The 12,633-nt window shown below is 36.8% G+C and overlaps 1 protein-coding gene across 7 annotated transcripts in view; it reads left to right on the top strand.

Annotated features, from left to right (window-relative positions):
• The window catches only part of CDK14 (cyclin dependent kinase 14), a 289,389-nt gene that overhangs the window by 131,651 nt on the left and 145,105 nt on the right, over nt 1–12,633 (top strand). For all 7 annotated transcript variants that reach the window (XR_014943062.1, XR_014943061.1, XR_014943060.1 and 4 more), the window contains one exon: nt 286–348. Coding sequence is in view for 4 of the 7 variants with exons in the window: in XM_015853369.3 (XP_015708855.1) it covers nt 286–348 (63 nt within the window). In the remaining 3 variants the exon portion in view is untranslated. The remainder of the gene's footprint in view (nt 1–285; nt 349–12,633) is intronic.

Below are 12,633 nucleotides of genomic sequence, written 5' to 3'. Positions count from 1 at the left end.
ATGGCATTGACAGTGATATGGTCATACAAACTATAAAATGATGCTGAAATTCAAATAATTCATTTACCATATGCAGGACAATAGAAGCAAATTCAATTTACATTCATTGAATATTCATATCAGTCAGGTTAAGATTATTAAAAAAATAATAGCCTAAAGGTACACGTATGTGTGTGAAAAATCTCCTTATTTTCCATTTGTTCTCTCCACTCCTAAGTAGAAGGATATTTATTATTGTAGTCATACAGATATTAATACACTTTTTTCCATCTGGCTTTCTTCTAGCACACTGATTTATGTCAGTACATGGACAAACACCCTGGAGGGCTTCATCCAGAAAATGTGAAGGTAAGAGTCAAAAAGAGGACATGCACGACAAGTACAGTAATGATAAATGTATGTATAAACTCCTGTCAGTGGTTTTGTTGAGGCTAATTACTAGCTAAAGGGAAAATGATTGGCATTTGAATTATATTTATATATACACATGCATATTATATATATATAATATAATATATATATATAGTATAATATAAAGTATAAGTATATATATAAAGTAAAAATATTTGAACTTTACTGTAAAAGGAACTTTTGTAATCTCTAAAAGGATTCCAAGACAGAAGGTATGAGTAAGTATAGTGTTACAGCGTTGGTAATCCCTCTGTTCCATTGAAAGGTTTACTTTTACAACAAGACAATATGGCCATAAAAGCCCCGAGTAAACATGATGGAGGCTCCAGTGAGGTACCTCACTATAGGGTCATGGAGTCTGAGAGGACTATGGCAAGTCGTATTATCTGATTGTACTGCTTTTTGTATGAACATATAAAATCCTTTAGCTCCTTCATTCTGATTAGCCATTTTTGTAGCTGATCTCACTGTTTTTCATTTTTCTGTTCTAAGGCAGATATTAAGAATCATTGTGCAGCAAGGGGTGTTATTAGCAGGATTTACTGGATAAATAGATTGGTAGAGGCTTGATTCAGTTGCCTTCTGGGAATTAAGCCAAATTATTTTAGCATTAAAGGGAAGTCAGTCAGACATGCAGAGGGTGTCTTGTGCATGTAGATCACACAGATAGTTGTTACACTTGTCTTGCACTTTGACATCATTCCCATTGTTGTTCTTTGGAAGTGCTTAAATCTTCTCTTTTTATGCTGAGAATTTTACTCAGTATCTTGTTTCCCAAACACAGAAATCGAGAAATTCAAAGTATGTTTTCTCTGGAAAATTCAAAAGACCTTTTTGGTTTAAGGAAGCAAAATATTTCAAATGTGGCAATAAATACTTTCTTTGCAATAGCTGATCATTCTTGTACATCAGTCTGTTGTATAACATGGGTTTATTTTCTACCATCTTTTACTGAAAAGTGACATGTGCAATATATTAAATTAAATGAATATGACTGATGCCAAAAAAGAAACTACAGTTCTTCCTTGTTGTACATATTTAGCCAAACTGAAATAAACAGATTTCCTTTTGAAAATAAGCGATATGCATGGCACAAGAGAGCATCCTTGTAACCTGTGACTGTCACTCAGACATTTTGGCAGTATGAACAGGAAAGGTCTTTCAGAAGGTGCTGGCTTTACAGCCCCTCTCTGAGTACAGCCCTCCAGTGTGGGCCATGTGGGAGATCTTCTTCATCACAGCTTCTGAGCTTCCTCACTGATGAGTTTCTTTTGTTTCGTTTTATGTACTGAATGTGTTTCATGATACAGTGGCTTTGTGTTCCACTTCCCTTTGTGGAAAGCTGAACTTTCTGCTCTGTGAGCTTTGGGATAAACAACTATTGGTTTGAAAGTCCCTTATGCTGCTTCAGCCTCATAGGAATACTGCAAGGCTGCAGCACTGGGTAACTTAAGACCTAATATGTAGAAGTTATTGTAGCTTTAATTGCTCCCCAGTGTGCAGAGATTGGTATTCACATAATTCTACTTTTTCTTGACAATATCAGGGCCCAGTGAGTTTGTGTTGGAGGAGGACAGGCATACATGGATAATTAGGCTTGCTAATGCATCACTCCACTAAATCCTGAGTTACCTGTCTTCTGAAGAAAATTTATTGCAGAAGCCATATATAAATGTTGAGGCAGGAGGAAGGCTCAGCAGAAAAGCTTTGCTGTTTAGTGAGCTAGCTGCCCTAGGGGCATTGCTAAGTGCTGGGTGAGTTGTGGACAGAGCTGCAACAGGAGAAGCTTTTTCCTCTCAAAGCTTGCTGCATATATTCCTGCAGCTGCCTTTACAATCTAGGAGCAGTGTTCAGCAGCACTCCCAGTTAATGAGAAATATTTATTTAGGTAGCTAAGTCTGATGTACTGCTAGTTCCAATTTTTTTTTTTTAATTATTATTATTTTTTTTAAATTAAATCCAAATGGACTATTAATAGAAAGGAAACGGGAAAAAGAGGGGAAAACATGGGGAAGCTGGAGCAGATGGAACTGTCTTTCTGCTGTAAGTGTCCTGTCAGACTATTAAAATTAGTTTTTCTTCTCTTAGACAACATTAATGAAGATTGATTGTCTTTGCTACATAGGGTCTATTAGGAGGCCAGCAGCAAAAGCTAGCCTTAATTTATAGCTGTACTAAAACCTAGCATGGTGATTTGATCTCCTACCATTCAAACACTGAATCAGCCTGTCTGGGGTTTCAGTGGAATCTTTACCTGCTCTGAAGCTGTGAGGCAAATAAAACTGCTCAGCCAAACACAAGGCTTTCTTCAGTGAGGAGGACAAGCTGTGCAGAGCAAGGAACTCAGTCCTGAACCCAAACAACTCCCAGACCATAGCCAGCCTGTAAATTAAAAGCTTACATTGCTCTTTTCTTGCAAAGGGCTATGATGGTTACTGCTTAGTATCTTTATGCTTTGTTGCACTGTACTCAATTTGTTAACGTGCATAATCCCTGCTCTGAAGCACTGTCACCTATTTTGGTTTTAGCTTCTGGATGCGGTTGTCCATCCAAAACTATAGCTGATATTTAAGGGTTGAACTGAGCTGTGTTAATTAGCCTTCTCTCCCTGCCAGCCCCTTCTTGCTACAGTTTCAGAATTTAGACATTGTTTGTTCAGAACTGCTGGTTACGTGACCTCCAAATCCATTTTTAAAAACTTCCACTTGAGCAATTATATCCCAGAAGCAACAAATTACTCTCGGCTCTCTGGGGCTAACCTGTGGGATTAAGCCATTGATGCTCTCCCTGTGTGACCAAAGGCTCCCTGCCTTTTAATTTTGTCCTAGAGGAAGCTCCAGCCTTCTGATGGATATTTCTTTCTGGCTTGTTGCCAGCTGTAATAAATACAAAGCCAGGTAATCTTTCTTTTTTTCTAAAAGTATGGTACATTAGTTACTGTAAAACAGCACTTTGCAGAAATGCAGAAGCAAAGACATTATTTACTTATATTTTGGTTTCTGTGGAACATATTAATCCTAATTACATTTCTGAATTCTCACCATACTTACAGGCTAAAACAATGCTGTTCCCTCAGGCTTACTTTTAGATGAAGAACTGTAAATAAAATAAAATCCAAATTACTTTGATGGACACACACACTGCTGTCCCCTTGGGTGTTGTGTTTGACATTGCCTTTCTTTGTGGTGTAGGATAGAATTTTTGCTGTCACTTAGATAATTTAAGTAAAGAATTAACAGAATATTACAAGTACATGGAAACATGAAGAAGAATGTCTCTATTTGTAGTTATAAGAGTCTTGGGATGATATGTGCAAGCAAACAAAAAATACAGCCTGCAGAAGAAAACACTTTGGAGAGACCTCTGAGCGGCCTTTCAGTATTTTGAAGGAGGGCTGTAAGAAAGATGGGGACTACCTCTTTAGCAGGCTCTCTTGTGATAAAACGAAGGCAAATTAGTTAAAATTAAAAATGATGAGATTATACTTGGATATAAAGAATATGTTAATATGTTAAGGGTGGTGAAGCACTGGCACAGGTTGCCTGTAAAGGTGCTGGATGCCCTGTCCCTGGGTATGTTTAAGGTCAAGCTGAATCAGGCTGTGAACAGCCTGATCTAGCTGCAGGTGTCCCTGTTCATTGTGTGGGAAATGGAAGTAGATGACCTTTAAAAGTCTCTTCCAACTCAAACGGTTCATTATTCTTTGATCTTGGTTACTTAAGTGTGCTAAATGCTTGCAACATCTTTATTAGCTAGAAGGGAAATCAGCAGAAAAGAGTAATTTCAGTCTATAATTTCTCCAAAGACTGTTACTTCCAAATGTGCAATTGTATACAACTTTGGTAGGTAACAAGCTTGAGTATCTACTATTCTTTTTTTTATAACTATATGTGAATATACTGTGTGTGGTATTACAGCCAGAGATAAGGAAAGAAAAAAGCTAACCATTAAATAAGTCATTGTTTAATAGGCACAATCTCATCTTCTTTACTCTGGTTTTGAACATGTCTTTTTCAGTTTTTTCAAAACTGAAGGCAGGCAAATATCTTAAATATATGTCCCCAGGTATAAGTTATGCCCTGTTCTGCATCTACAGTAAGGTTCTGATGCAACCTGGATGGAGCAGTGTGCTGTGTGGAGCTACCAAGATTCTAAGTGTGACTATGTAAGACTGGAGGAACAGGACTTATTTCTGACTTCCTACAGTTTATGCTTCTTGGACTCTTGAAATATCTGGGTTTCTTTCTACAGAATAAGCTCAAATGTTCATGGTAGCGAACTGAGTATGCAAGATCCTTTTTGTGATAAGCTTCATTTTGATTTGTGCCTCTTTTGGTCTGGTACAGGGCCACCTCCCCACCATTTTGACATATCTTCTTGATTCTCCTCAGTCTTTGTAACAGCTGTCTACAGATGGCTCTTGTTTCATAAACATACAATTTATTTTTTAAAGATCTACTTTTGGGCACACCTGCACATTCTATGAAAATGTATCACACCGCTAAAACTGTTCTTAACCTTCCTTTTACCTTTGAAATAATGGAGCAGTTTAACTGCATTTTTTACCCCGTATTATTGCATTCCCAGTCACATTTTATTTTTATATGTACTTAAAATCATTTTTCCCTTTTGATTCATTTGTTTTATAGCTGAGTTCATTTTCTCTAACTCCTATTACTGGCAAAACAAGTGGAGCGCAGGCTCACATCTGTCATGCCTCTTTGTATTCCTTCCCTTAAAATACATACATTAACGAAAGCTGGTTTGCTTCTTAATTAGTGATGCTGCATTGAAATAGCTGTAGTCTTTTGGGAAAAGCAAAAAGAGAGTTTTTCTCTCTGCCTTTTTTTTTTTTCTCTTGTTTCCCTGCTCGCACTGAGGTAATATTGGTAATTATTGGTCATATTTGTAATATTGGTAATATTGGTTTGTGTGAGTAAATTTGACTTCAAAAAGAAAAGGCATCTCTGACAAAATAAAAAGTCACTTTCTTCTTACCCACTGTTTTTCAATCTGTGCAACACTGGCCTGAATGACAATGTGCTTGTCAACCAGACAGAAACTGTCTGCATCTCTTAAAATCACTTGCTAAATCTTTCACTTCAAGCAACTTGGAAGGTTCCTATCATCTACTGTGACCGGAGGGAGCAAGAGCTTCCAGTTTGTTCGTCTTCCATCTAATATTGCTGCTCTAATTTGTTCCTCTCCCTGGGCACCTTTTCTCTTCCCAGGGCCAAAAAGCAATAAGGAGAAATAGGCAAGCTACTGTTGATGAACTTTGCATGCAGGGAACAGGAGTATTCAGCCTTCTCCCAGGAGTGCACAACTTCAGCTGTTACCCTTCTCAATTCTGAACCTTCCTTTCTCCCAGGAAGTGAGATGCAGCAGACATCCATGTAGAACTGATGGATATTTTTGTTTTTAAGCAAAATCTCAGCCCCTGCCTACAGCCTTTAGAAAGCACTTTATCACTCTAAGACTGAAGTTCTAAGTCAGAGAAAACTGTTGACTCTCAAGGTGATGTGATATCTATGGCAAAGTATTGGATGGAATTCCAGTGGCAGCCCTTTAATCTCTAGTACAAATATGTTTAAATAAAAAAAATAAAAATACAATCTAGTTTTAGTATTAAATCTTCTACAGAAAAAAAAAAAAAGATGAAAAGAAATGTAATGAATAGGAACTGTTGAAACATTATGGGGTGCAGCAAGATTTTTCCATGCAAGTGCTCAAGAAGCAATCAGTGATCTAAGTTAACAAAAATGAAAAAGAATCCTATATCAGCTATGCCAAAAATACCTGATTTATTAAACTAAGGTTTTATTACTGGCCTCCTAAACAAAATGAAGTGCTGGATGAATTGAGAATACTAAAATACAGTTATGTGATGTTATCAGGAATCTTAGGCTTGCTCTGGCACTTAAGTCTTTTGCAGCATTCATTTATTTCTCTCTCCATACAGCAGTACTATGAATGTTGTCCTTAACAAATGATTGGAGTTTTTAGAGTAGAATCCACTCTTGACAGATGAATAATTTTGGTGTTTAATGACTAATGTGAAAATTAATAATTCGAGTTATCTTATGCCTTCTGTAAACATAAATATTTATAAATAAACTGATTACTGTTGTATAATAACCTGAAGCACAAAGGATAGGGAAACATTTGGAATATGAAAGGATAGATAGATTAGGTAATTTGTATCCAGCTCCACAAGGCTTACTGAGTAGGAGATGCAGTTGCTGAAACTTTGGCAGTAGCAGAGCATTATGTATTGGCTCTTGCTAGGCAGAAACTGTAGTTGTGATTTGTAATACAAAAACCGTGTTTGTTAGTAAAGCATAGTATCTGAAAAGAATGATTATTATTAGTATTTTTTTCTGGGTTTTGGTCGTGACCTCCCTGTGGTGCTTCTGTTTTTTTTCCCCGTGATGTGATTGCACTGTGGTACCCTTTGGGGGAATGTATGTTGAAGCACGTAGCCTGTCCTGTGTCTATATGGGACATATGTGGGACTAAGTGATGTTGGAGAGGACATGTGAGCTCCTTTCTAGTGGTGTCTGATTGCCACAGACATAGGAGCTCTACAATGAAACCATTATATCTGGCTACAGTGAAATTTCATATCTTGTTTCACCTTTCTCATTAACTCACTGTAATCTGGTGAAAACAAACTTTTTACTCTGAAACGTGTGTCTATTATGGTGGTCCTTTTAATTTTAGCGGTCATTACTGAAAGCAAATCAAACGAATGTGATGCTTTTGAAATCTCTCTCCTGCACACTGAAATTAGTGATTTTGCTAAAGTAGAGCTGAATAAAAAATGTATTCCAACAGATATGTTAAATAGGAAGCAAGGCTGCTTAATGTGGTTGAGAAGTTGGTATTTTTCATTTCTCATCCACTGAACAAGCAGGTGTACAGCAGACAGAATAATGTTATGCTAAATTAAGGTTGCCTTTTACACATGGCATTGAGAATTGATTATTTAAATTAGACTTTTTAGTTATCAGACGTTAAATATGGCACCAGCATTTCACTCGACTTTGTGTCAGTCTTGTCACTTAAAGTAATGATTTGATAATATGCACAACTGTGAATAGTAAACACAGAATCTTTATCAGTGTGTTAAAATTCATGCTAGAAGAACGTCATTTTTACATTTACTGCAGTGAGAAATATGTGCAAACCCTACATCAAAATGAATGTATGCATATGTAATGTTTTGTCTATATGTGCAGTGTATGATCCACATGGTTCACATATGGCAAAAAAATAAAATAAAATAAATAGAATATTGTAGGCCTGAAGAAAGCATTTTCCTGGGCATCTAAAACTGGTGAGGTACCAATTGCAATCCCAGCCTCATTCATCATGGGAGAGTATTGATGAAAGGGAAAATAGGGGATTTTGTTGGGATTTATTTATTTATTTTATAAGTCTTAAAGTCTATAAGTTCAATAAGCCTTCCGCTTATTGAACATTAGTAGATGACTGTAACTGATCATAAGGGAGTGCCTTTATATTCAGTTAATTAAGCACACCTTCCTCATTGCAAATGGCTGTAGTTGTACCCTGAGGGGAGAAAAAATGATTAAAGGAACATCAAAGAGAATAGAAGTAATCCAATTAACACTTTCCAGACCCTTTCCTGTTCAGCTCTGCAGCCAGTAAGTAGAAAAGTCTGTATTTTTAGGATCTTTTAAATGATAAATTATGTGATCTGTGTTCTCAGTGGCTGTATCCTTATATATTTCTTTGTAGAATTGTCTTTGGAGAACTTTTGTGTAAGGAAGACAAGAAAAAGTTAGAAGCCTTTCAAAATGATTTTTGGATAGAAGTATTTTAAAATTCTTTTTGAGAAAATTCGGTTTGAGGAAGGTCAGAGAGGAATATCTTCTATTATATAAAGCTTATTATGATCATGAAAGACACACTGATTCAAATAGCTAACTTTTTTTTTTATCCGGATAAGATCATTTATTCCTCAGGACTCAAATTCATCTCAAATCAACATTTTATTCCTGGAATTTCTTCATCTGACTGTTTAAGCAAAAGAGCCTATGAAGCTCTGACCTAAAAAGTTAGGTATTTCCCCAGGACATTCTTAGAAGTGAAAACTTGTGTTTTATCTTGTGAGTATTATCCTGGTTAGGAGATGATAAAAGAATATCAAAACCAGCAGTGGTTAAAGATCGTGCGTGTTCAGCTTTTGGCACTTACCTGAAGTCACACAAATATTTCTCATTGTCTCAGTGTTCATAAATATTATCAGGTAGGTTTTTTGTATGCTAATGGCTTAAGATAACTAGATCTAAAATTCCCAAACCATGTTGTAAACATAAACCTAGCTGAGCACAGTGTTTGGTTGAGTTCATTTCTCAGGCTGTGTGATTGTACTGTGTAGGCAGAGAATGATGGTTGAAAGCATGAGGTGTCCTGAGTTGGGTTACTTTTACTGGCATTTTTATATTTGATGGCTTATTAAGACTGAATATAATATTGATTGATGCTGAATGGACACAAGAGAATTCCAATGATTATGTGGTACCCAGCTGGTGTTTATTAATACATTCAGCAAGCAGGAGCATTTGTGTTATCAGTGATGATAAAGCTTGGGCAGTATTGTGCATTATTTTTTGAAAGTAACTGTGTTAATTCAGTGCTATGAGCTTGCTAAAGGATTGGCACATTAATCTAGTCTTGCTTCAGCTTACTTCTGACCTGCTGATGTGAACTCAAGGTCCAGTTTAGCTCAGCTCCTTTTATGTTCTCTTGCTACAAAGATTTCTGTGCATCTTCTGTAGACTAAAAGGTTTCATGCAGCTTTCTGCTTTAGTATTTAGGGCCAGGTTCTTTATTTTTGCAATAAAACATGGGGTAAGGGAGTTCAAATGCTCCATTCAGAAATCACTCTTTGTCATCAGTAAAAGACAATTCCTCTCTTTAAAAAATCCCCTGCAGGCCTCTGGGGCAGTGTCTTTATTGTCACTGGGATCCTTGATGCCTCAGCAGACACCATGCAGAAATTATACATTTTCTGGAGGGTCTGTTTGGCAATGTTGTGAATTATTTCCTGCTTTTCACTCACTTCAGCATGCTTTGCCAAAAACTCTCTTTACCTTCTCTGGAAATGGAAAGCAATTATGTGGCCTCATCTGGGCAAGCTCTACACAGATCGTCTGTATGTGGTCACCCCCCTTTATCATAATACTATTCAGAGCTAAGTCAGAGAGCATTAACTCCCATCAGTCTTACCCTGTAGATGCGCTTTGGATGGCCTCTGTTAAAGTGTAGCTTATATGTTCATTTGGATGAGAAGAGCTAGAGTTGCTATATGACTTCTGGGGGCCAACAAGATAGTAAAGCACTTTGCTGCATGTGAGCTGTCTTGCATCTGTACAATGGTCTAACTTGTACACTTGCCCAGACTCACAATAAACTGAAAACAGGGCTGTAAAACCAGGGAGCTGGCAAGTCTCTCAAAATATTTAATTGGTTTAAACAGGCATTTGGTCAAAAGTTACATGTAGCTCAAGTAGCCGCCAGGACATAAACCATAAAACTAGGTTCATGTGTTATAGATGGCAGTATTTTTGTCATTGATAACTTTTTCTTTTAAGTTTTAAAGGGTGCTAATAATCTTTTAATATCACAGTCTATAAACTCCAGATTGTCTTTGGCCTGCGTGCGTTTTTCTCACTGTGACAATGAAAATTCTTCATTAGAACATGTAGCTCAGATTAAAGTGAAAGCTCAGTGTAATTGTTCAGGCTGAAGAAGTTTGTTATGTTTTTATTTTTACAGGCATCCTAAATAAGAAAGGCCTGAAACACACACACACGCGCACACACACACACACACACACACATATATATATAAACTTTTTTTTTGTCTGAATATGAAAACTAGCACGAGATTAAATCTTTCCAAAAGCCTTATTTCTATAGACTTAACCTGCTTCTTTTTTCTGTCTCTTCCAATTCTCATCACAACAACCCTTATCATTTTATGAGTCTCTCATTTTATCACCAAATCTCCATTGTTAGTAATAAACAGCAAACAGTACACAAGTAATGTCCCAGCTTTTTTATTACAGGTTATTTGAAGGCTATATAGCTTTGTTTATGACAATGGAAATTTTAAAGCTAGTAATTCACAAGCTCAAGAGCTCTTATATATAATTTCTCCTCACAAAAAGCCCGTTGACATGAGTTGATATTGGCTTGACTCTGTTTAGAGTCTTCCCTTGGTCTACAGGTCCACCATTAGAGCTGAGAGGAGATGTTAGTTGAGGGACCTGTTCACAACCCCTCCATAAGCCCCAGGCTGAAGTTTCAGCACTGTCAAAGTTGAGCAAGATGGAGGAAGCTGAGCAAAGAACAGGTTAAATGAGGATTTGACTGTGGTTTTGGGGGAATGATGATTTCAGGTCAAGTATATATGTATATAATGGGTAAAGGTACCTAATTCAGAATTAATTTCAGTCCTTATGAAGATAACACAGATAGCTTTGAAGGGAAGCAGAGGTTTCTCTTACAGAGCTTTCCTTAAATGCAGTGAAGGTTACTTGCCTGAAAGGTGTTTCCTGAGGTATGAGAAACAATTCTTTCCAATTCATCTGTTCTTGTGGAGTGGGTAACAATTGGAAACAGAGAGGCTTTTCTGCTGTTCTCTCTTTCCAGGCAATCCCAGAGGACACACAGTTTGCAGAATACTGCCAGGAGTTATGCTCATATTTTCACTTAAATCTTCTCACGTTTCATAAAACCAAAGTAAAACAACACTGACAGGGAAAAGACAGCAAAAACTTGGCAAAGTTTACCCTGAAATGAGTTTGGGGAGATTTTTCCCCTTCTCTCTTATGATCTTCATCCAAAGAAGAAACAATTCATGTAGTGTATGGGACTGGTTTAATTGACTTTTGTGGAAGTATTTCACAAGAACAACGTGTCCAGAAGTTTGGAATAAACTCATATTCCAGTGCTGTCCTCAGGAGTGTATGTTTGTGCTGTTTAGCTGCAAAATTGCTCTTTATTTCCTTAGTATAATGTGTCATGTCAAATCACTTGACTATCTGCATTTAAGCCAAATGAAAGGCCACATTAGTTAGTACACTTGAATTATAAAGATCATAATGCTGTAAGATAATGTGATGTTAGACATTATTTTGCATATTTCAAAATAGTAGTTGAAGTTTAACACAACTGACTTAGTATAGCAAAATGGCTATTTACAATATCTTTTATTGAAAAATATATATTTGAAAGTAATTTAATAGAATTTATTTTTTAAGGCTGTAATGAAAGCCATTTCTGCTTCCTGCCCTTAAGATGGATTTTGCGTACTGTGAATTCCATTTTAACCACAATTCTAAAAAGGAATGTGCATGTTACTTATGACTTTCCTGCTATTCTTTCTTTTATTTCTGTCTTTTGCTGTTAAGTTTCCTCAGCACATTGTTAGACCAAGCTCTGGCAAGAAGGTGATTGATATGGCTCTTTGCGCCCTGGCTAAATAGCTAAACGTCAGTGTATTGTGTCTGCTCTTGGAGGGGAAAAAAAAGAAAAAGAAAAAAGAAATGCAATTAAATTCATTTCAACTTCAGTAACATGACATTTCTGTTTCTTTCATGTCAGGCTTTATTCTCTTCTATAATCAGATTTTGTAACCCCTTCTATAATGTCTCCTCACTTCAGCAGTCACTAAATAGGATGCTTGTGTTGCAAGTTAATTAGAGATTCACATGCACTCGGGTTGACTTTCCTTGAATCTTGGGTGTGGATTGCACAGGAGAGCACATTTTACCAGCCAGCAAGCTGTGGGTCACAAGGTCCATATCCACTCTTGAATATCCCATCTTTTTGGTATTAGACATGCCTGTTCTGTTTCCACATGGAAACCATATTTCTTTGACTATGTCAGGCAATAGGAATGATCTGCGTAATTTTTCAATAAATTTCAATACATTTTTTCAGAGTGCAAAGAAAGCTCCAAGGAAGCAATTCTTCACCCTTTGCATTGACAGAAATCTGCTAGGATAAGATTTACAACCTTTTCCATCAGACACTACTAGAATGCAGGAGAGTGATGGGAGAGAAGATGAAAAGGGGAGGACAAAAGATCTCCATCTTCCAAGTCTGTATTCACAATTGTAAATTCCAAAAATACACAGCATTAATACTTAGCTCTATGGAAACATTTGTAGAGCATAGTGAAGAG

This window comes from Coturnix japonica, chromosome 2, assembly GCF_054131305.1.
Source record: "Coturnix japonica strain WE chromosome 2, WE-NBRP24, whole genome shotgun sequence".
NCBI classification, from domain to species: domain Eukaryota; kingdom Metazoa; phylum Chordata; class Aves; order Galliformes; family Phasianidae; genus Coturnix; species Coturnix japonica.
The sequence above is the reverse complement of the archived record's forward strand: the minus strand, read 5'-3'. Positions and strand labels throughout refer to the sequence as shown.